A 26,407-nucleotide genomic window follows, 5' to 3' on the forward strand; every position below is an offset into this window, starting at 1 on the left:
ATGACCTAACTAAACATCATTGCTGACCAGGTGCACCCTTTCATGGCAATGGTCTTCCCCTCTGGTGGTGCCGTCTTTCAGCAGGATAATGCGCCATGCCACACCACCCGGATCATTCGAGACTGGTTCACGGAACATGAGGAAGACTTCCAGGTATTGCCCTGACCTCCAAATTCCCCAGACATCAATCCCATCGAGCATCTGTGGTTTGTGTTGGAACAGCAACTCCGATCTACTGCATCTCAACCATGGACCTTACAGGAGTTAAAGGATCTGCTGGTTACGTATTAGTACCAGATACCACAAGACACATTTAGAAATCTTGTAGCATCCAGGCCTCACCGGGTACAAGCTGTTTTGGCTGCACGTGGATGAACAACCTCATATTAGGTAGGTGGTCATAATGTTTTGGCTCATCAGTGTATAGTTATAAACATAATTAAACAACATTAATAAATATTATTATTTTTCTTTATTTTTATTTCAATTATTTTAACAGTATTCAAATTTTAATCCCTTTTCACACTTATGTTCAACTCATGTTTTCCCCTACATTCCTGTAAGGTCCTCCATGATGTTATAATGTTCTATCACTTGTTTGGAGTGGTCTAGGTTATGTTGGTGATTGGAGGAATTTTTAAAGACTTCTTCCCTTTGGGTTTTAGTAATTTAATTTTGGTCAGAGGGAGTAGTGTCCTCTCATTATTTATTTCAGATTTACTGAAATAACTATATATATACTATATATATATATATATATATATATATAGTAAAAAATTATAATAATTATAATCACCTTCATAAATCCAGATTTACTGGAATAACTAGTGAGGTCCATAAAAAAGACTTTACAGACCCAGTAAAAGTGGTCTGAAAAGTCTTTGAGAATGGACATTGCATGTACCAGTATGATAATGTCCCAAACCACAAAACTAGACTTATAAGCACCTTGTGTGAGGAGAATACTATTATACTAATATATGTACAACTGGCCTTGTACCTCAAAATTCTGACCCAACTGTGAATCTCTTAGAATAAGCCAGAATGGCAGATCATTACACAGCCAACATGCATATTGGTCTGCGATTCTACATCCTTAGAGGTAACACACATTGACCACTGCAGGAGTATCATGATGTCACAATCATGTGCGGGGAGAATCATTAGTCCCCTAATGCAGCTATCCCCATCTTTCTAGCTAACAAGCTGGATATGTGATTATTATTATTTCTGTATTATAATCACCTTCATAAATCTGAAAGTTAACACATTTGTTACCACTTAAATGTGTGAGAACCCATTCAATATGCCTTAATTTTCAGAATGTTGAAAAAAATCAACATTCTGACAAAACCATCATTCTGAAAACTCATACACTTGTTTGAGTGCCTCCGTATCCAGGTGGGCAGGAGCAGCAGTGCATAGCACATGCTTCTTGATTAGACCGGGATTCGAGCCCATGAGCCACCAAATACGGAGGATGCAGAAAGGTCAGAGAATGACCACTGCAATATCCCTGGAGCAATATGGCCTTAGTTGCTAATGCTCCTAAAAACCAAATAACAACAACTTGTTTGAAAATTAAAAGTTTGGAATTTGTTGCTAAAAGCAAACGCTTACTTTGTGCTGAGCTGTAAATCAGAACAAATCTTAATTTTATAAAAAGTTTATTCGTGTACATAAACTAACATCGACACAAGAAAAGAACAAACAAAACTGTGTGCCAAGTCTATAAACAAAAGCCAAGCAAAGCACTGAATGAATGCTTTGCAAGATACTGCAAAGCATTCATTCAGTGTGCCAGTACTGAATAGTTGTTAATTTCATGTGCCTTTATGTTTATGGCACTCGCTGGTTGACTGCTCGTGTGTGTTATGGCACAGTGCCCGGGTGCATTTGAACTCGGATATGCATTGCAGCTCACTCCTAGTGCTGTTTTAGGCTTATATGCGTAAAGGCAGTAAATGTGTTAATAGTATTCATTATCTTCTGCATTTCTTGTTTTTGAAAATCCTTTAAAGGCTTTGTGTTTAATACAAGTAAAGCCAACATCCTACAAAATGCAATTTAAGGGCCTTTATTTAATGCCAGTAGTGTTAGGCTAAAACTCTTGACATCAGGATATTCACTTGCAATGTATTTTAAATAATTATTTAATTAAAAAAAATTGTTGTTTTGTGCAAGTTTATATATAAAATATAATTCATGATATTGAATACAGATTCTGTAAATAATGAGTATAATCATGCACTTTTTCCACAGATAGACTCCATATGTGCTAAACATACAACAGACAAAAGGCGCCTCTGTAGCCAGGGGGGAAGGAGCAGCAGTGCGTAGCACACGCTTCTTGATTAGATCAGGGTTCGAGCCCGTCACCACTAAATACGGAGGATGCGGAAAGGTCAGGGAATGACCACCGCATATTCCCGGAGCAATATGGCCTTAGTTGCTAATGCTTCTAAAAACCAAATAACAAACAAACAAACAAACAGACAAAATTATGTTTAGTTTAGGTTGCTTCCTGCATTAAATCAGAGCATAACAAGTTACAGTTATAATAAGAGACTAAATTTCAACATTAGATGAATATCTGTAATTGTATCACTAGATAATTAAGTATCATCATTAATTATCATCATCACTAACAGTGTACACATACACCCTCTATTCATAAGTAGTTGCATAGCCTTGGTTTTCACGGCAGAGTTGTAAGTCATGAGCCTAACATAACACTTGCCTGACCAATTTGATTGGATACTATGATGTAGTCACAAAAGAACTGGATGCAGGGAATAACTTTGATATTATATATTTGGATCTTAGAAAGGCTTTTGATACTGTTGCACATGGAAGACTGCTGCACAAATTGGAGCAGTGTGGCATTGGAGGCAAATTGCTGCTATGGATAAGGGGATGGTTGAGTGGCAGAAGACAGAGAGTGGTAATCAATGGACACTGCTCAACGTGGACTAATGTTATTAGTGGAGTTCCTCAGGGTTCAGTGCTGGGTCCGTTGTTGTTTTCGGTGTTTATGAATGATATTGATGATGTATATCAAGTTTAATGTCCAAGTTTGCAGATGATACAAAGGTTGGCAGGGTTGTTAAGGACACTACTGACGCTATGCTGCTGCAACAGGATCTGGAAAGGTTGAACAGATGGGCTGAGAGGTGGCAAATGAAGTTTAACATTGACAAATGTAAAGTACTACATATTGGAAACAGTAACCACAGAGCAACGTATCAACTCTGCGGTACTACACTGACAGTGGTGGAGAATGAAAAGGACCTGGGGGTAATTGTGCAGGCAGATATGAAGTTCTCTGAGCAGTGCAGATGAGCTGCAAGAGTAGCTCATGGTGTCTTGTCAATGATATACAGGAATTTTTCTAGCAGGGATAAGGAGGTGATTATTCCCTTGTATAAGGCAATGGTTAGGCCACATCTTGAGTACTGTATACAGGTCTGGAGGCCTCATTTCAAAAAGGATGTAGAGCTGCTGGAACGGGTACAGAGAAGGGCAACAAGATTAGTGAATGGAACAAAGGGTTACTCTTACGAAGAAAGGCTTAAGTTTTGCAAATTACAGAGTCTGGAGACTAGGCACCGGCGAGGTGATCTGATAGAGGTGTATAAGGCTTTGAATGGTTTTGAGCATGCTCAATGCCAATGGGATTCTTCATCTTGCTCAGAATAATCACCTCAGAGGGCATAAATTCAATTTGAGGAAGGACGGATGTCGGATAGATGTGCGGAAATTTGCCTTTGGCCAGCGGGTGGTTGGTTGGTGGAACCGACTTCCATCACTTGTTGTCGAAGTTGATAGCCTAAACAAATTTACGGCTCAACTGGACAGGTATTTCGAACGAATGGAGGGGTGAAATGGGAGTGGTGTTTTTTTTTTTTTTTTTTTTTTGGCTGATGCTGAATAAGCTTGCTTTCTTGCATCATATGCCTCTACTAATGCTAATGCTAATGCTAATGCTAATATGCGGTGGTCATTCCCTGACCTTTCCGCATCCTCCATATTTGGTGGCGATGGGCTCGAACCCCGGTCTAATCAAGAAGCGTGTGCTATGCACTGCTGCTCCTTCCCACCTGGCTACGGAGGCGCCTGGTCATTTAGAAGCTAAGAGATTGGTCAGATTGGGTATCTTTGGAATATCCCCCAAGCTTTGCTCTGTTTAAGCTTCTTTTTTTGCTGAATTTTGAATTCTACTATAGTTTTCAAAATGGTGGAAACTGGGTAGATGTTTTTAGAATTGCAATTGCAGCTGCATGGACAATATTTTCTATAATGTATATCATTCAATCACTGATAGGTTCCTGACTGACTACAGTGATATTAAACTCTGCCACATGTCAGAAAGTATTAAGATTATTATTATTATTATGTATGGTGCAAGGAAGCCTGAGGCTTATGCTGCACAAGCCAAAAAAAAAAAAATTTCTGAATTACCCTGAGAGAGAAAGGAAACAAGAGTCAGAAGTAGAAGAAAGAGAAGAATGATGATATCCAGTCGGACCCTGGGTGTGCCAAGCCTATACTCACCAGATGTGAGCCCCTGTTATTCTTTTCTTCTCTGTATGAGGTTTATTAACTTCAGGAGCCATAGTCATTAATTAAATTTAAAATAAATGTAAAACAGCAGTATCATCTGTGATGTGAGTACAGAATTCACTTTGAAAATGGCGAATGTAAACAAATACAGTAATTACGTGACTTGCCGTTTTCTTTTTTTTCGGCACTGCTGTATAGACATCTGTGCTGTATACATATATACGTCTGATCTCAATGTGCCGTTATTTCGATAATACTTTGTCTAGAGCAGTATTTCTCAACCGGTGCTCCAGAAGTACTCATCATTTAGGATTCTTTGACAAAAAATGATTTTTTACGTAAGTTATTTACAAGGATTGTTTGTGTAAATGTGAGTGAGATCTGATTTAGTCATTTTCTGGATCTTTCTCTCACTAATATGCTATAGTAGTTCTATATTACATTATGCTAATGTTATTAAGTTAATTTTCTAGATCGTTTTTACACTAATATTTAATGTAATATTTATATATATTAAAATGTAAAAAAGAATGTACATATTTTTCTCGTGCTCCACCGAAATTGGGAAGAAATACTTTGTAGTGCTCCATGGTCTACTGAAGGTTGAGAAACACTGGTCTAGAGAAAGCGGAAGTCATTGTTAATCAGTAGAACCTGCGATGCTATCGTACAGTTTCACATCATCAACAAACAGTGCCATGGGGACATGCATGTAGCATGGATCTGCGATGCTATCGTACAGTTTCACATCATCAACAAACAGCACTATAGAGACGTACATGTAGCATGGATATGCAACTAGGAAGATCGTTTGTATAAACATTAAATTATAAGGGCACTAGTGGAGATCCTTGGGGATGACCACTCGAGCAGAAGGAAGACATGTAGTATCCCTAGTTAGCAATAAGAGTAAGTACACGATGAGTAAAGTTGCTTTCCAGCCAAGTCAGGAGGCATTTCTGAATACCATCGATTTTGAGCTTGCCAATTAAAGTTCATGAAAGATCTGTCTAAAGGCGCTTGAAATACCTGTTGTATCAATATGCTAACCATCAATAATCACCAATCTAGTTCAATACCATCGTCAAGGTACTGAACTAGATTGGTGATTATTTATCTATTCTCAAGGTTGTTCTAATCAGTCTTCTATTGGGATAACCTAAAAGGAGGATGTAGCCTCCCACTAAGCAGGTTGAGAAAGGAAGTGATCACTTCCATGTGGGTTCTCCTCCACTTTCTAAGTGAAGGGAGGAGAGAAGAGCAATAGAAAGATCAATGGCAGAAAACGTACAGGTAGACATGAGAAAGAAAGTGCTAGCTTCCACATTTAGAAGGAGAGGTCATTGTCAGTGAGCATATAATCTATGGCACATTCCCTTCCATCAATGTCAGCACTACCCCACAGGGTGTTATTTCCATTGGAATACCCAAGAAGTATACAGAGGAAGGCAAATACATAATAAGATCCTCAAGGTTTGTCTGGGAGATGTTAGTTCCAGACAGCAAATAGATGGAGCAGAATGTTAATAAAAACCAGATTGTAAGACAACGTGCTACTGCTTCTATGTTGGCTGTAAGGGATATGGTTTGAAATGGGTCTGGTTGAAATGGGGTCTGCAGCTCTCCCATGGGCAGGTCCATCCTTACATATGATAATAATCAACCTCCTGCAAAAGCAGGAACCAGTTTATAAAAGCAAACTAGTTCATGCTTTTGCAAAAGTCGATGTTCAGTATTCCGCTGGAAACCACAACAATTCCATGATAGGAATTTAGCCATTATTTGGGCTTGGCAGAACCGTCAGTTGACTTTTGAAGTGCTGAGGACCTGAGGGCTTGTTTATTTTATTTTATTTTTTTTTTCAGCCTTGGATTTATCTATTTTGGGGAAGTATAGATGCTGTCTGTGTCCATTTCTTGTGCAAATAGTTCAAAAATTGAGTCATCCAGTACTTTCTTAACCTTGACATCCAGTTTTAATATGTTACAGGGGTCATTTCTAGCTTTTTAGGTTTTTCTCTACCACTTTGTTTTGGTAGTGGTGGAGCATTAAGAGGTACAGATTGGTGCTTCTACGTGGTTTTGGTTAAGGTAAAGAAAGCCAACACGAGAACGACAAGACATGTCGGATAACTTATGCAGAAAATTAGTTTCTTAGTTTCCTGATGCGGCACTCTAGCGCTGCTTGCTCGGCAAACAGACGGTAGGTGTTATCGGTCTGGAGCAAAGTCGAGAACAATATACTGATCGACAGGTAGGCATGGCAAACGATGTGCAGATTGGTGCGCGAACACAAACACAATAACATCGGTTTAGTATCACTGAGAAGCACTAATGGTAACTTGCCCTAATGGACGCTTCCATAATGGTGAAAAAAGGTCAGGTTACCCCCACTTGAATCCCATGGGAGCTTAAACCCCTCCCGAAGTGGAGGGGGTAACCTAACCTTTTTTTCTTTAGAATCAGTCATATTTAGAAATACATTCATAAAAAAAATTAATTTTTTTTACGACTGTATTTTTATTTTCTTGTTCAATAATATGCCCTAATGGTGAAAAAAGGTCAGGTTACCTCCACTTGAATCCCATGAGAGCTTGAATCCTTCCCAAAATGGAGGGGGTTACCTAACCTTTTTTCTTTAGAATCATGGGTGGACTAGCTCATAAATTGTTTATTAACAAAATATTACTTTTTATTTACTGTACTTTTATTTTTAAAGACACTCGTGTGGATACACATGTATCATAACGTCAATCAACACCTCAATATCTATTCACTATATATATATATATATATATAAAGAATCTTTCTTTCTTTTCCTATTATTTCCTAAACTAATGTTAAGGTTAGGTCACGAAATATAAGGAGACCTTTTCTATTATTTCCTAACCTACCATTTAAGGTCAGGTTACGAAATATAATGAAAAATAAAGAAACCTTTTCCTTTTTTTCGTAGCCAAACCTAAATCAACAACATAGTAAAAACACTCATGAACTCCAAAAATCTGCTTTTAATAATGAATGAGAAAAAAACATAATGAACAGAACGAAACTTTTATTAATTTAGTTTTCATCAAAAAATCAACCAACGTTTTTTCTTACAAATTTTTTCAATCTTTAAAAGATTCATCGCTACTATTAGCTGTTCATCACAAAACTATTATGCACCATTCTTTACTCATAAATACACATCATAATACCAACCAATGACTACATAGTAGCTTGTCTGTCGCACCCACCACCAATCATTTCATCGTTTGCTATGCCTACCTGTCAATCAATATATCCTTCTCGGTTTTGGCTTGGTACCGAGCGAGCAGCGCTAGAGTCAGGTGTCGGGAAACAAATTTTCCATGTAAGTTATCCGACATTTCTCATCGTTCTCGTGTTGGCTTTCTTTACCTTTGCTGTGGTTTGTTTTCAAGCTTAAGTGGCATGCGATGGGAGTAAATGACTCTTTAGGTGGGATAGGTATACAAGTTTTAGTTCCAATGGAACACCTCCTTCCTATGCTCTCAGAGTAAAAACATCCATTAGTAGTTAGAGATTTCACCTCCTCACATGATATGTTAAGCTCTGCCTTAAGCCTTTGCATTTTGTTTTCTTTCTTTCACTTCTGGCATTCTCATGAGTATGCAGGGTACTCTTCTTGGCATTTAATGCAGGTGAGTTTTGTAGTTGAACATGACATAATTTCATGGTTCCTTCGCACTAACATTGAGCGCTTGCAAGGGTACCCTGATCTTCAAAAATCACACTTTGGGTGATTTTTGAGATTTTTGAAAATATGGACTTGGGTGATTTTTGAAGTCCATATTTTTGGCACTTTAAACGCACCTTAGTGGGTTAGCAATGTATGGCCTCACTGGGCAGTAAAAATACTCAGCTGTGACTGAATTAGGAGAGACATTGTATTGAAAGTAAGGGAAAGGTTTCTAGTAGGGACAAGATTTTCATCCCTATGGAAGAATTTTTTTCACAAGCTATCACTCCCTTAAGTTTTTAGTTCAGAACAGATTCCCTTTTCAGACACTTCAAAAAGATTCCATTCTCAGATGATGCCTCAGGATGAATTTAGTGTCTTCTGAAGTGTAACTACAATTAGCATTCCCCCCAATGGATGTGACTTGGGGGAGCTGTTCTAAATGTTTATCATTTCTAGTCTCTGCAAGGATGCCACCCGAGTGAAGCTGTTTGACTGATTTAGGAGAACCTGCCAACCCTTCCAAACTCTTCTGGATAAAGAAGGGCATCATTTTTTCTTATAGCTTCTCACTAGTAGAATAAATTATCAGGTATTAAGGTGTTGGACCTGATATTTCTTCAGTTCACTCTCTTTGTTGAAGTGACATTATCTGGGTTATTGACTGTTTTCTGATAGAAACCATGCTGAGATCCCAGAACTAAGATTTAAAATATTAGGATTCATAATATTTTTAATATTCTTAATTTAATTTTAGTACTTGGGCTAGCCAGGAACCATAACCACACCACCATTAGCCTGAATGCTGTCCCTCAGATCATGAAGACATGGCATTGACCCTTTCAGGTGAACTGACTAGCCAATTGATCCTGGGCAAGTCATCCTGGGGTCACCCACCCATCTTCTCAAAAAGGGGCCAAAGTGGTGGGTTGAAGTTGGACCCCTCAATCACCGGGATCCCCCTTTCCACGTTCCCATGGGTTTCAGCACATAGCAAACATACCAGATTCCTAAATGTTAACTTGGAACCTAAGCTGTGCACATTGGATCCTGGTAATGCTAGTCTGGAGGTTCAGCGGCATCACTAGGAGCTCCTCTCACCATATACAGGTGCTAAAGTCGAGGGGAAAAGAACACATGCACTTGTATCATATTACACGGCACTGAGAGAAACAAATTTGAGTAGAGAAAATCAAACTTTGCATTTTTAGAAATAAAAAACAGAATACAGCATTTAATTTACAGACACTGATAATGTAATAAAAGTTTTGTAAAATAATATTGTTGACTACCTGACAAGTATGTGACATCTGCTCAGTAAAGGGTATACAACATATTCAAATAAAGGGATGAAAGCAATGATAAGAAGAGGATTGATTGCTTGTAACTGATCTGGTTGAAGTTGAAATCCAGGCTAAAAATATATATATAAAAAAATCAGAGGGAACATAATTATATTAGCTGAACTTAGTGCATTAATATTATACACAATATTGATAAAGTATTAGGATACCAAGGAATAAGTAGTTTTATCCAAATTAATTATGCCAATATTGTAGAAGGCAGTTGCATACTACAGAGGTATAGATTAAGCCAGAAAATACAGGTGCTATTTACAATTGACATGCCACATGGAAACAAGCCCAATGAATATGGTCCCTTGGTACACTGACTACTTTGGCCATAAAATGCTGAATTCATATAGTCTTACATGGGATCTCTATTATGCAATTTTTACACACCATGAAGGCTGAAAAATTGGAAATAACTCAAGGGGGATCTTATTTCCTCTAACCAGGACTGGCTAATTACAGCCCCAGCTGAAGAGACCTTTAAGGATTTCTCCAATATTATGAGATTAAAACTCAAATCTTTTTAAAGAGTGACAAGATAAGATCCAATCTATTGTCATGGAGAACTTCAATGAATTTGAACATGGACAGGGGTAGTGGATGATATAGGCAGGACTTAGGATATGATGAATTTTTGAGCATCTCAACATTTCAAAAAACTGGAAACTATACATAACTGGAAGGTCATGAAAAAAGTTGAAAAACAGACAAGAAGACCATATATTTTTATAACAACATCTGCCAACCCACACTCGACCAACGTGGCAGATTATGGTCCATTTCCCTCAGTATGAATTGTTTAGGAGGTTTCCATCCTGCAGTGGGTTGATAATGGCTGCAGTTTTTTTTTTAATAACAACAAATCTCAAATCTCCAAAGTCATTATAGTGTCAAGAAAATTGTTCGAAATTGCCAGAGAATCACTCTTGACAATCATCATCATCATCAATGATGACAATAGTTAGAAGACTGATTATTGCTGAACCTTCTTGTATACAGCAGATCATTGATTGGCTGCCATAAATGGCAATATATCTGCTGTGTACTGATATACTGCGCAATCAACCATCCATCTGCAGCTCTCAGTCCAACTCTGGATAATGAAAGAAAGTCTCCTTGATATCTGCTCATCCATTCCATTTGTCCACATAAATGTTCATCATATTCATCATAATGATTTGGTCTACACCAAACTCCTAATTTCATTTTTTAGAGTCCTTTTAGACTCCTAATTTAATAGAGCAAGCTTATCTGTGAAAAGATCTAAACCTCCCAAGCACTTCCTAATTCATTTCACAAATATACGTGGTCTCAATTCTAATCTCAACGATGTCCATTTCCACTTACAGTCTGCCGAACCCCATGTACTTTTTCTGACAGAATCTCAGTTATCGGGTGATTCAATTACTGCTCATCTCAGATGCCCAAATTATTTGCTGTATAATTGCTTTCACCTCAAAGATGGTACTTGTGCATATGTCTGTTCTGATATTCCCTGTCAGAGACTTGGCAATTTGGAATCTCCTCTCTTTGATCTTCTCTGGCTTAAAATGTCTCTACCTCATTGCGTCAAATTCATCTGTTGTCTCTACTGTTCTCCCAATTCCACTAATCACTTGGAGCTCTTTGACTTCCTCTCTTTGCAACTTGACTTTCTCCAGTCCAACTTTCCTAACAGTGAGGTAATTTTCCTTGGTGATTTTAACGTTCACAACTCCAGCTGGCTTCCGTTTTCTAGTCACACCGACCCAGCTGGTCGAGATGCTGAGGCTTTTGCAATTACTAATGACCTTGCACAGATTGTTCATTTACCTACAAGAATACCAGATAATCCTAATCATACAGCCAATACGCTTGATCTTTTTCTCACAAACAACCCTTCTAAGTACACGGTCGAAGTGAGAGGTCTTTTAGGCACTTCAGATCATAACTTGGTGATTGTCTCTTCTCCAATGGAACCTTTATCTCATGGCTATTCCCAACCGTGTTGTTTGGCATTACAAGAATGCAAAATGGGATGACCTGTGAGACTTCTTTTCTTCTTTTCCTTGGTCAGATTACTGTTTCAAAACTTGTGATGTCAACGTTTGCTCAGATCGTGTCAGTGAAATTATTCTTGCAGGAATGGAATCCTTTATCCCACACTCCACTTTAAAATCTCGTCCTTTATCTAAACCTTGGTTTTTCAATAAATGTGTTAAGGCTGTTCAAAAGAAGAATGTTGCATATCGTAATTGGCTTGTTTCTAATTCTCCAGAGTTTCATTTTCTGCCTACACCAAAGCTCGCAACAATTGTAAAGCAGTTATTAATCAGTCCAAACTAGAGTTTGAACAGGCTAAGAGTAGAAAACTTGCATCTTGCCCTAATGGTAGCCGAGCATTCTGGTCTCTTGCCAAAGCTATTGGCCGTAACTTTTGCCCATCTCTGCTCCCACCTCTGTCCAAACCAGATGGTTCTATTGTCACTTCAGCCAAGGATAAAGCCGACCTGCTAGCTTCCCATTTTTCTTCCAACTCATGTATTAATGATCTTGGTAAAACACCTCCCACCATTCCCAACACGCTCCATTCAATGCCTCCTGTGGTCTTCCGTCAAAAGGATGTCAGAAGGATTTTGACGAATCTTGATGCTAAGAAAGCTCCAGGTCCCGATGGTATTTCTCCACTTGTTCTCAAAACCTGTGCTCCTGAACTTACTCCTATTCTTTGCCGCTTTTTTCACTTTCTTATTCCAAAGATGTTTTTCCTTCTGCTTGGAAATATGCTCATATCTAGCCAGTTCCTAAAAAGGGTGACAAATCCCTCCCATCCAATTATCGTCCCATTGCAATTACTTCTACTCTTTCTAAAGTAATGGAGAAATCAATTAACCGCCAACTCTTAAACTACCTAGAAACCTTCCATCTGATCAACGATCGCCAGTATGGATTCCGTCAGTGTCGATCCACTGGTGATATTCCTGCTTATGCTACCCATTTATGGACTAATTCAATGGAAAGATTCGGGGAAACACAAGTAGTTGCTCTTGACATCTCAAAGGCTTTCGATCGTGTTTGGCATAAAGGTCTTCTAAACAAGCTTGCATCTTATGGTTTGCCAACTGTTTTTAGTAATTGGTTATCCAGTTTTCTCTCTGATCGCTCACTGAGGGTGATGGTAGATGGCTCTCTGTCTTCTAACTTCTCCATTAATGCCGGTGTCCCTGAAGGTTCAGTTCTTTCCCCCACTCTTTTCCTCTTGTATATTAATGACCTTCTTCCATTGACTGGAAATCCTATCCATAGTTTTGCCGATGATAGCACATTGCATTCCACTTTCCATTTTGAGAAACCTTGTCCTGCTCAATCAGCTTCAATTTCTCGAAAATCTGCTGCCAATTCCTTAAATGCCGATCTTCAGGTAATTCTCCAGTGGGGCAAAAACAACTTAGTTGATTTCAACCCTTCTAAAACTGTCTTGTCTTATATCTCGCAAAAAGGATTCTTCTGCTCCTATGCTTATGTTTAGTGACATTCCGATTTCAAGAAAAAATGATATATCTCTTTTGAGGATTACCCTGACTTCTAATCTCTCTTGGCACAAGCACATTACAAATATTGCTTCTTCCACATCTAAAAAAATATGGTTTTTCTCTTTCGCTCTCGGTGTTACTTTTCTTCCAAACAGCTGCTCACTCTGTATAAGTTGCAAATCCGCCCTGCCATGGAATATTGTTCCCACATCTGGGGTGATGCCCCCAAAACCTCTCTCAGGCTTCTTGATTCCATTCAGAAGAGGGCAGTTAGGTTAATTAATGATTCATCTCTAACAGAGTCGCTCCACTCGCTGTCTCATAGACATACTGTATCTGCTGCATGCCTCTTCTACAGATACTTCCGTGGGCACTGTTCTTCTGAATTGGCTTCTATAATTCCCGCTCTCTCTTTCAAAACGGTCCGAACACGTGCTGCCACCAGCCAACATCCATTTACTGTCCAACTTCAAACTCACAGAACAAACTTTTCATCTTCCTCATTTATTCATTCAACTGCTGTTTTCTGGAACAACCTTCCTTCATGCGTATTTTCTGAAAATTACAGTCTACAAAAGTTCAAGTCCAATGTCAACAAATATCTTATTTCGTCTTCTCAACCTCCAACCCAAGCACGGTACTAAGTACTATAGGTTCTAATACCTCTCGTGTTTGAGGTTTACATAAAAAAAAAAATTTTTGATTTCCTATTATTTATATCAGAACAGATTGATTCAACATTAACTTGTCAGTTTTTTCCTATTGGATATACCCTTCTTGGATCTGATCTTGAATCAATTAAAAGCATAACATCTTCTCAACTTCTGTCATGTCTTTCCCATATATCAAAATGGCATGATGCTTCTGATATTCCTATTACAGCAATGTAACATAGCACAAGACCATAAGTTTATTAACAGATCAACATTCCTTGTCATAAAACTTAGTGTGAAATGGTTTGGTTTGAAGGAGAGAACAATGTGCCTGCAATGTAGACAAGTGGCAAAGTGAAAGAGTGCAGTAGCATACACGTTTTTGTTGACAATGGTTTCAGCTCATGTGGCTACTAAATACAATTAACAGTTGCATCCATTGTCAAAATTATTAGTTGAAAACTCCTCTGACTTAATGATTGTTCCAGAACATAACATTTTTTTTTAACAACTGAGAGAAAATAGAAACCCATATGGGGGTTTGTTCATGGGGAGGCAACAACACTTTACCAATTAAAAACTGTCCTGTTGAAGTAATGGAAAAATATTTCCACTGATACATATCATAAACTCATGGAAAATGTTCCACAAAGGCTACACATTGTATGCAGACCAAAGGAAGTGCCACATGTATTAAAATATGATCTACTGTTGTTATATTAAATTAAATAATTATAAAATCATCTTCGAAACAATCAATTTCTCTGATGAAAAATTGCCAGTAGTTTAAGTTAAATACTAATATAATAAAGAGAAAAAATTTGCATTTTAAATGGTACGACAAATTTTATAAGTCAAATAAGTCAAAAATGCTTATTTTTTAAATATCTATTACTAAATCAAAACCTCAAATAATTAAAAGAACTGCCATCTTTAGAGAAAAAGCCAATTCAAGAATAGCCAATTTTTTTTTTACCCTAACAATTAATAATACTTACAAATTCACCATTCATCCTTGTTGCTTGCAATGTCCATTTTGAACCCTATAATATAAATAAAATCATATTCTGACTGACTGATCAACACATACAATCTAATTAATTAAATAAAATATCTATTAACTGTAAAATAAGTAATGTGGCATACAAATGAGTAAATAGTAAAAAACTTTCTCTAAATTAGACTGTCATTGATAATGGATGGCTTCTACTCCTCATCGCGGACATCAGTCTTTCCATCATCAAGTGCACGATACCATTATATAAATTCTAACAAATTGTAGTGTTTTCACATAAGTCTCTATTTGCTGATGAACGTTGGTAGGACAGATATTCCCAGTGTTTAAAAATTTGATAACAAAGTAAATCTCATATTTGCCAGGATTTTTGATAGGTACACTCACAGTTAACTTGAACTTCACCAGACAAGCATTCTGTTTCATAAAATTTTCCACTTTAAGTGCTGGATCATTGAGATTCAGTGTGGATGATGCAGAGGAGTTCCCATGGTAAGTCCCTTACCAACTTCCCATGGAAAATCTGTGTTACTTTTAAGAAAATAAGTTTGTTGTTTGTTTGTTATTTGGTTTTTAGGAGCATTAGCAACTAAGGCCATATTGCTCCGGGATATGCGGTGGTCATTCCCTGACCTTTCCTCATCCTCTGTATTTGGTGGTGACGGACTCAAACCCCGGTCTAATCAAGAAGCGTGTGCTACGCACTGCTGAAGAAAATAAGTTTGAGCCCACCTCCTCATGAGGATTTAGACTATAAAAGTCAAAGAGTCACTTTCACCATACAAATAGTGCATGAATCTGTTGATTGTTGTTATTTGGTTTTTAGGAGCATTAGCAACTAAGGCCATATTGCTCCGGGAACATGCGGTGGTCATTCCCTGACCTTTCCGCATCCTCCGTATTTGGTGGTGACGGGCTTGAACCCCGGTCTAATCAAGAAGCATGTGCTACGCACTGCTGCTCCTTCCCACCTGGCTACGGAGGCGCCAAGAATCTGTTGAAAGAATAACAATAACTTTTCACAAGTGAGTGCTATGGAGTGATGTTACTGAACAGCCTGTCTGTAGATTGCATTGCATATATTCTCTTGTTTGTTTGATTCTTCCACAGGATGAAAATCTGCATTGCCACAGGAAATGGCAGCATTGGCTCTTGCCTGATGCTGCTCAACTTGACCACAACACAAAGAAAGCCTATAGAAGTTTCTCCTATTCAACAGGTTTCAAACCAAGACTTTTTTTTTCACATGGTACAAACAACAGTGATCATAGCCAGTGTTAGCTGTGAGAATTTCTAGTTTATAAGAAAAAGTGATATTAACTGAAAATGAATTAACTGAAAAGTGAAAATGTATTATTTATAACCTAAAGAAAATAGCACTTATGTCTAATACACACCTGCTGATCAAACAGAGCCCAAAATACAGGGAGTGGTAAATAAAGCACAAGAACCCGGAGAACAGCTTTCACATCATTAATCAACTTCAGCTATAGATAAATAAAGTATATTTCATTAACTGGCTGCAGCTTTCCAATGTTATAAATACAGTCTTTCTAAAATATTTTTAAAAAATTATAAATTACTAGTTTTATTAAAAATTAAAGTATGCAAAAAAAAATTATTACTGTGCAATTATATAAAAGTATAAACTAGTCACACACCCTGCTACCATATTTCAGGTATTTATAAAGTGATTAAACAAAGGAGAAACTCCATAGCTGCCCAAAGTATCTATACACTGATGACTGATACACATGTAAGAGATGAAAATAGAGGTATAGCCAATTTAACCATTAGGAAAATCAAGATGCAAACTTTTGGTGGGAAGGGAGGGGGAAAGAAAGCAGAAAAAACTGAAAATTATTCATGAAATTATTAATTACATAAATAAATCAATGTGCTTCAGCTTTGTGCATTCATTCTTCAGTGAAACAAGATTTTCTGGACACTGAGAAAAATAACACGAAATTTTGCAAAACTTCTTTGTGTAAAATAAATCTTTAATAATGAATATAATTTTTGTTTGTATTAATACACGGGAATGACAGGGACACAAGGCGGAAGGTTTGCCAAGGACGTCTGTACCCTTGTACTGGTGCCATATATAGCTGCAATACAACATGCAAACTAAAGTATGTGAAGCATGTGTAAGGAATGATACAATACATATGTGAGATATATTCAATGGATTCATTTGAAGCAGAGAAATGTGCTGTAATGCAGTTTCTGGGTGCAAGAGTACCTTCACATGAAATTTTTTGCTATATGTAAGTTGTTTACAGAGAAAAATCTGTCCACTATATAACTGCCATAACTGAGACAGGCATACCATGTCATTAGTGATGCACTAATGAGGGTGAATAATCTGGTTTGTGAAAATTTCTGTGCAATGTTTCATGAGATAATAAAAGTGGTGAATTTTGGTGCCAGTATTGTAAACACCATAATGCATAATGTCATGGCTCACTCACATATGTATACAAGATGGATGTTCAGATGCCTTTAAATAATAATTTGTTGTTGATTGTTACTGGAGCTGAATCAAGGTGTCATCAGTATGAGCCAAAACAAAGGCATGTGAACTTACACATGCTCTCGGCTCATACTGGTGAACTTACTTTTGGCTCATACTCGTGAACATGGAAGCAACATATAAGGAAGGCTTATACAGCATACCCACACTAGTCATGTCTAATGATGGATTTTTAGAGTATATTCTGAAACTATTCTTGCTCTCAAAAAATTTCCTATTCACATCATTAGTCTTGCTCACATTTTTTCTTATCATGAAATGGAATTCTGATGGATAACATCACATGGTTTAATTATGAATAAATCATGTTTAACTAATCTGATTAGATATTTGACACAGTCACTCATGAGCTAGATGCAGGAAATAATTTAAACATTGTTTATTTGAATTTTAGTAAAGCAACTGACTCAGTCCTTCATGAGAGGTTACTGTATATGCTGGAACATGTTGGGATCACAAGTAAAATTCTAAATCTGATCATGGGATGACTGCAAGGCAGGAGGCAAAGCGTTATGATTAATGGTTATTCTTCAGATTGGGCTCGTGTTAGAGGTAGGGCCTCCCAAGGATCAGTTCTGAGATCACTGTTGTTTCTAATTTTCTTAATTAAAAGACACTGGTGAAGGTATAGAGGGCATGATCTCATGTTGCAGATGATGAAAGATTGGGAAAGTGGTAAACGATCAGCACTTCTTCAGGACAACTGGGAAAAGCTTCAAGGATGGTCAGGAAAGGTAACTATGTTTTAATGCAAGAAAATGCAAGGCCTTATACTCTTTGTAGGACTGAATTAAAAAAGTAGAGGAATAAAGGGAATTGAGAATACAAAATATGATATAGGAAGACATGAAGTTCTCTATGCAGCAGAGACAGGTGGCAAGAAGGCCCATGGTGTCCTATCAATGATTTATAAATGCTTGTAGAGATAGGGAGGTCATAATCCCACTGTATAAAGCAACTATAAAAATACAGTTGGAATACTGTGTTCAAGTATGGAGGCTGCACTTAAAAAAAAAAAAAAGCATCTTGAAAGGGTTCAAAGGCAGCAATGTACCCGGTGAGATTTTCAAAAAGATACCTGTATGAGGAAAAACTTTTAATATGAATATTGTGGAATAATAAGCCTAACAACCACGGAACCTGACTGAGGTTTATAAAGCTTTAAGAGGGTATAGTGAAATAAATGGTTGTAAAATTTTCACTGTTATAAATGATTCCAGAACTAGGAGTCATAAATTCAAATTACAGAAAATAAAAATATATATTTAGACTGAATTGTAGGAAGTTTTCATTTAGCAAGTGTTAAAAGATAATTATTGGAATAAGTTACTTCCATTCATAGTTGAGGCTGACAGTTTGGAGGAATTCAAAGGTTAGCTGGATAATTACCTACGAGTGAAACATATAAGTAGTTTATTTTCTTTTTTATATATTTCTTTTTTTTTTTATTGTTTTTTGACTGGTGTGGCAAAAGCTTGTAGTTAATTCTAACACTATGGTTCAGGAAGGGTGCAAGAATTAATTTATTGGTGGTGCAAGAATTAATACAGATGATGCAAGATTTATTGGAGAAAAAAACAGCAAGGAAGAGTTCTCTTTGCCATAACTGAGGGAACGCTCCCCTTTATTGGAATTTGGGACCCTTTTCAGTCAGGGACCCTAGGTGGAACCCCCCCCCCCCAAAGAAACTACCTTCTGTGGCAGGCAATAAAGGCAATTTCACTGGGAGGTGCTCATATATTCTCCCTACATTTCTCCCCTAGATCTTTCTCTACATTTTTATCATACCTTTAGTCCCTTGAATGAATCCTTGACAGGCAAGCATTTTCCTCAATGACGATTATAGAATGAAGACTACAGTAACAGGGTAATTTAAAGAACAGTAGCCTTTTTATGCCAGGGAAATTTATTTGCTTGTGAAACAAGCAAATAAATTTCCCTGGTAGGGAAAAAATGGTAGGGAAAAAATTTCTAAACACTTATGGATATAATCTTTTACACCACACACAATAAAATATGTATTTCTGTGTTTAAATTCCTGGGTGTATTCCCACTATACTAAATAAAATTTCTGGGTGGGTACACGTTTGGGAGTGGTAGAAGACCAATTTTTATAATGTTAATAATATTAACAATGTTTATATTGTTAATTAGATTAACATTTGGCCATTAGAAATTGATGCATTTGCCTTGTTTTAAAGAGAAATTGAGTTGTTTGTTTCTTCCATCTGATCCTACTGTATTTTATAAGCTGGGGTTGAGAGGAAAAAATATATCTTTGAAGAAGAGTGCTAAGCTGACTACCTATGGCTTTACTTAAGAATACTCCTTGGCCAGCACAAGAATATCATTTCTGAAATACAAGTGTAATTTTAGCACAAATATTCGTGTTCCCAACTGCAAACAAGAAAAATAATTAGAAAATATAATCATGAAATAAACCTATAAAACAATACCACAATAACTTTACCACTATAATGGGATGTATGTGTGTATGTTTCGGACAGGAAATTCACAGATAAATGCTATTAAAGACTACTTTTTTTTTTATAAAACTGTCTTTAATAACATTTAATATGATTTATATCTTTAATATTATTTAACAGTGAATATCATTTTAACTTTGCATTCTACTAGTACTCTGTATAGCACTTGCATTTAAATTTATTTTGTTACATCTTTAATCATCTAAAAATTCAAACATTTTAAAAATTCAAGAGCAAGCATAAGGTTCTTTTATATTGTTTAGTTCTTCTGGGATAAAAGGCAAATGGTTGAAAATGGTGCACTTTAAAATTTTTATCTTTATTTTGAAATTATAAAAAGGAGAAATAATGTTTTTAGTAACAGCAGTTCTGTTATCCAAAAAAAATTATTTCCCAACTATCTCATTTACAATATTCAATGGTAAAGTGTTAGTTGTCTGACGGCATCGGGGGGTTCCCCCATCTCTGCAATTCAATGGTGTGAAACAAACCAAAGCTCTGAGGAAAATCAGTGCTGGAGTGGATCAACAATACACTCTGTACACAGAACCATAAAATTTTTTATGCCTATACTTCAGTTAAAAAATAATTAATTCAGATCAAAGTGAATACTGTACTGAAGGAATATGAAATATTTCTAATGGTTTTTTTAATAATTTTTGTTTTTCAATTTTTGGTGTACTTTCTGTGTTAAGCATGTCCACTAGAGGACTATTTATGTTTCTGTGCATGCATGTACAAATACACATATGCATATAAGAATGTGCATGTCATTCCACCCTTTGGAGTTTTACAATAATAATAAAAAAAAAAAAATTGTAAGAGAAAAAGCAATGTAAAATTTACTTACATCATATTTGTCATCAGCATAATCTAGCCAATGTTGTTTTGATTGGCCTGACTTATGGACATTTCTCTTGTTACATAAAGCATACTATAAAAAAATATAAAAATTTGTAATTCAGCACAAACTACTATCATCTATCACAAAACATTTTCAGGCATGCATAAAATACAATAACTGAAAATGCAAATGAAAGGCAGTATAATCAAATAATGATGTACAAAATTAATATTATTGTATCAGGTAAACAATTGTTGCAAATTGCAACAAATAATGCTGAAGAAATCTGCATGCACGTAAGCACAAAAAAAAAAAAAAAAAAAACCAACCAGATTACCTCATAAAAATAATAGGTGCCTCCGTAGCCAGGTGGGAAGGAGCAGCAGTGCGTAGCACACGCTTCTTGATTAGACTGGGGTTCGAGCCCGTCACCACCAAATATGGAGGATGCGGAAAGGTCAGGGAATGACCACCGCATATTCCCGGAGCATTATGGCCTTAGTTGCTAATGCTCCTAAAAACCAAATAACAACAACAACAACAAAAATAATAAATTTTATTTTTATTGTTTTTAATGCTAGTTTAGTGTTATTTTTATTTATTGTGTTTTATCAAATAGTTTGAATTTTTTTTTATTTGTGCTTATATGCTGGTAGCATTATTTGGTACAAAAACAATTCTTTTATGGTATAACAGTCTTTAATTTTGTGAATCACTCACTATACATTAACTGATTATTATGTACAGAGAAGTTATGTTACTTGTTTAATATTATCAAAAACTGGAAGATTATTTTAGCTTTTACAACTACACAAACATTTAAAAAACTATGGCAATAAAAAAAATTAACTTTTTTTTTATAATTGGCACTCTTGTACAGTCAGTACTAGTATCATTTTATTTGGATTATTATTTACAATTATTAGCCAGAGAGGCTTTGCACCCTAATCTTCAAGGCTAGTTTTTTAAATTGGAATGTAGCCACTCATTTGATCTTTCAAGTTACCACTGTGAAAAAGTGAGAATGTCTCATAATAAGGGAATTTAACTTTCCAGATGTTGAGAGGAATTTGTGGGTTGGTTGCTCACACACTAGCAAGACTTTTGTGGGTTTCATGGATGCCTGTTTTCTACAGCAGCATGTTAGAGAGGCAACAAGAGGAAGCAATACTCTTGATCTGGTTATTGGCAGTGATTCTTCATGCACTAAGGATCTGCAGGTAAATGACCCACTCGGTAGCAGAGATTACAGTGTACTAAACACAACTTGTTGAGGAGGCCTCCATCCTGCAGTGGATTAACAATTACAGATTTATTTATTATTTATTTTTTTATTATTATTAGCAGCAGTAGTAGTAGTAATATTGGCAAGTGATGCATGGAAGCAAGCTTATAGCAAAAAAAAAACAAACAACTAAACTAAATATTACTCCTCCTCATCTGTCCACCTGCTCTAATAATTGCCTTTTCTTTCTTAAATATATTCAAACTACCCACTTCCACAACACCACGTGGTAATTTCTTCTAACAACCAATTATTCTAGCTGAAAAAAATTTTACCAAGTCTATTGTGCAGCCATCCTTTTTCAATATATGTTCCCTTTTGTGTGTTGACTGAAAAAGACTTCAAATACCATCATAATTAAGCTTATTCAATCCATTTAAAGTCTTAAACGCTCAATCAGGTCTCCTCCCAAGTGCCTAGTTCCATATGATGCAATTTTCAGAACTGAAGCCTTTTGTAATAAGAGTACTCCTTTGTACTCTTATGTTTTTTTCTTGTTTATACTCCAGCACGACCAGGTCAGTGGAGTTTACAATAAAAAAATAAATACAAATGTTAATCACATTTATATTAGCAGTCATGGGCTTGAACCCTGGTCCACTCAAAGAGTGCATGATTCTGCACTCCTGCTCCTTACCACTCGGCTAGGTAAGGCTCGTTGCTCTTCTCTACACCTGTTCTAAGAGATCCACATCTTTCTTAAAATGAGGCTTCCAGACTTGTATGCAGTACTCAAGGTGTGGCCTAACTACTGCCTTATATAATTGGATAATCACTTCCTTGTCCCTGCTGGCAATGTTCTTATATATCATTGACAGAACACTAAGAGTTGTTCTAATAGCATGTCTGCACTGTTCAGACTTCATGTTGGACTGTACAATTACCCCTAAGTTTCTCCACTGCCTTGAGTGAGGCACAACCTAATTAGCATGTTATTCTGGGATTATTGGTGTCCATATGCAGTACCTTGCATTTAAACCTCAATTGCCAATTCTCAGCCCAACTACCTAATTTATCTAGGCCTTGCTGTGAACTTTGTATGGACAGGGTGGTTATTAACCACCCTATCCAACTTTGTATCATCTACAAACTTAGACAATAAACTTTGCATACTTTTATCATTAGCATTAGTAGAGGCATATGATGCAAGAAAGCAAGCTTATGCAGCATCAGCCAAAAAAAAAAAAACCTCTCCCATTTCACCTCCTCCCTTCATTCCAAATGCCTGTTCAGCTCAGCCTTAAATTTATTTAGGCTATCAACTTCCACAACAAAAGATGGAAGTCTGTTCCACCAATCAACCACCCACTGGCTAAAGCCAAATTTCTGCACATCTATTCTACAACTGTTTTTCCTCAATTTGAATCTAAGTCCCCTCAGGTTCTTAATGTGAGCAAGAGGAAGAATCCCATCAGCATTCAGCTTGCTCAACCCATTCAAGGCCTTATACATCTCAATCAGATCACCTCACAGGTGCCTACTCTCCAGGTGCTGCAATTTACAGAACTTAAGCCTTTCTTTATAAGAGCACCCCTTTGTTCCCCTCACCAATCTTGTTGCCCTTCTTTGTACTCTCTCTAGCAACTCTACATCCTTCCTAAAATGAGGCCTCCAGACCTGTACACAGTAGGCAAAGGATATTGCCATATCCTTTGCCTATATATCACTGACAAGACTCCATGATCTGCTCTGGCAGCCCATCTGCACTGCTCAGCAAACTTCATATTTGATTGCACAATTACCTCCAGGTCTTTTTCACTTTCGACTTCCCTGAGTGAGGTAGCAATAACACAAGAGAAATGTACCACACAGTTGGTACGTTTCTCTTGGGTTATTGCTGCCCATATGCAGTACTTTGTATTTGTCAATGTTTAACTTCAGTTGCCACTTCGCACCTCCGTAGCCAGGTGGGAAGGAGCAGCAGTGCATAGTACATGCTTCTTGATTAGACCGGGGTTCGAGCCCGTCACCACCAAATACGGAGGATGTGGAAAGGTCAGGGAATGACCACCGCATATCCTGGAGCAATATGGCCTTAGTTGCTAATGCTGCTAAAAACCAAATAACTAACTAACTAACTAAGTTGCCACTCTCAGCCCATTTGCCCAACTTGTCTAGATCCAGTTGGAGTAGCATACTGTCTTTATTGTAGTTAACAACCCTGCCAACCTTTGTATTATCTGCAAACTTGGACATTAATCTGCCGACCAGGCTAGCCAGGTGGGTAAAGTGCCTGCCTAGCAACTCAAAGGTCGTGGGTTTGGATCCTGCCTTGGGCTAGGATCAGAGTAAAATGCAAAAACAAAAACTTCGGGATGTGCATTATGGCCACAGAAGCCGATGCGCCAACAACTAACAAAAAAAAAAAAAAAAAAGGCATTAATCCTGATATACCTTCATTAATATCATTGATGTATATACAAAACAACAATGGGTCCAGCACCGAACCCTGGCAAACTCAACTAATAACATTTGTCCATAAAGAGCAGTGTCCATTGATTACCACTCTCTGTTGTCTCCCACTCAACCCTCCCTTTATCCAATGTAGCAACTTACCCTTAATGCCATACCTCTCCAATTTGTACAGCAGTCTTCCATGTGCAACAGTATCAAAAGCTTTCCTGAAATCAAAGTATATGATATCAAAATTATTTTTGACATTCAGTTCCTTCATGACCACATCATAGTATCCGATCAAATTGGGCAGACAAGATCTCCCTTTAACAAACCCATGCCGCATCTTAACTACTACTGCAGTCTTGTCTAGCTGATCCTGCAATGCTTCTTTAACCAGTGACTCCATTATTTTCCCCAGAACACAAGTTAAACTAACAGGTGTATAGTTACTTCTGTCACCTTTCGAACCCCCTTTGTGAATTTGTGATACATTTGCACACCTCCAGTCCATGGGAACCTCCCCTGAGTCCAAGGAAGCTCTCATAATTATGGCTAATAGTTTGCTTACTTCCTTTGCTGTTTCTTTAATATAACTGGCTAGATATCATCCATCCCAGGTGCCTTCCTTATGTTTAACTTCCAAAAATTTCTCCTCCACTTTGCTCTCAGTTATTACAAAATCACTTAGCTCCCTGTTAGCCTTTGATAAACTTCTCGCATTCCCCTCATTGAATAACTCCTCATGTGTGAATGTAGATGCAAAATACTCATTCAGTTTATCAGCTACCTGAGCACGATTATCAATAGTCAACCCATCTATGTTAAGTGGCCCAATCTCATTCATCCCTTTCCTTCTAGAGTTTACATAAGTAAAGAACTCTTTGCTGTTTTTCTTTGCATCCTTTGCCTAAGATTTCTCATAATCTGCCTTTGCCTGCCTAACCTCCTTTGTGACTTGATTACAGACAAGCTTATATCTGCCATAGGCTTTTGTGTCATCTGATAATTTATATGCATCCCATACATTTTTCTTCTTTGCCGCGAGCCTCATTAATTCATATCATTAATAGATACTGAACACATTAAGGAGGCCCAGCATTGTACTCTGAGGGTCTCTACCAATAACATTAATCTGAGAAGAGCAGTACCCATTTATAACACCCTCTATCTTCTTCTGCCACTTAACCATTCTTTTAACCACAGCAGTAACTTTCCCCATAATGCTACACTGCTCCAAATGAAACAATGTCAAAATTATTGTTTGCATTTAGTTCCTTTATTACTGTGTCACAGTAGCTAATCAGGCTGGTCAAACATGATCCTTCCTTAACAAACCCAGGCTGTGATATCCATATATTTCTATTCTTGTTAAGACTGAAATACTTCTTAATCACTGACTCTTTATTTGTTGTAGAGCACAAGTCAAGCTTACAAGTCCATGATTGCTCATGTTGTCCTTTGATTCTCCTTTGTGGATAGATGATACATCTGCACACTTCCAATGTAGGAAACTCTCCTGGATCCTACAATGTTCTCTAAAATTATGGCCAAGAGTTTGCTTATCTCTTTTACTGCTTCTTTTAATACAACTAAATACATCCCATCAGCCAGAGGCACCTTATTTACTTTTAGCTTCAAGAATTTCTCTTCCACTTTCTTCTGAGTTATAACCAAATCATTTAGCTCTCAAATATAACTTGTGTACTTCTGGTGGAGAGAGGATTATGAAATTGGAGATCTAGTGAAAAATCCTAGGAAATTTTTGGACTCAAAACTTTCCTAGGGTCCAATAGAACACGAAACCTGAAAATTTGGTATTTGTGTGACTTTTCATTCTCAGGTGGAGCCAAATTTTTAAGTTTATCTGTCCACATGTAATGGGTGGATATATTATGATGAATCCAACAGGCACTTTATGATCAATTTAATTAACTACTGACTGTTCCTAATGCCTGGATCATCCTTCACTCACTGACACACCTCCTGATATGAATCACTAAACCATTTCCATTATGACTTCAAGTATCTTTTGATTCAAAAGAAAATCTCTATGGCTCCTTTCGAA

The 26,407-nt window shown here is 37.0% G+C and overlaps 1 protein-coding gene across 1 annotated transcript in view; it reads right to left on the minus strand.

The window, feature by feature from the left end:
• Positions 1–26,407, minus strand: part of LOC150075844 (solute carrier family 15 member 1) — a 154,860-nt gene that overhangs the window by 54,449 nt on the left and 74,004 nt on the right. The window contains exons 9-12 of the mRNA XM_090388171.1: positions 20,667–20,750; positions 16,195–16,284; positions 14,781–14,825; positions 9,558–9,679 (exon numbers count right to left, since the gene is read on the minus strand). Of these exons, the coding sequence (XP_090244297.1) occupies positions 9,558–9,679; positions 14,781–14,825; positions 16,195–16,284; positions 20,667–20,750 (341 nt within the window). The remainder of the gene's footprint in view (positions 1–9,557; positions 9,680–14,780; positions 14,826–16,194; positions 16,285–20,666; positions 20,751–26,407) is intronic.

The sequence above is a fragment of the Mastigoproctus giganteus genome, chromosome 13 (assembly GCF_048544385.1).
Source record: "Mastigoproctus giganteus isolate SK-2022 chromosome 13, ASM4854438v1, whole genome shotgun sequence".
NCBI classification, from domain to species: Eukaryota; Metazoa; Arthropoda; class Arachnida; order Uropygi; family Thelyphonidae; genus Mastigoproctus; species Mastigoproctus giganteus.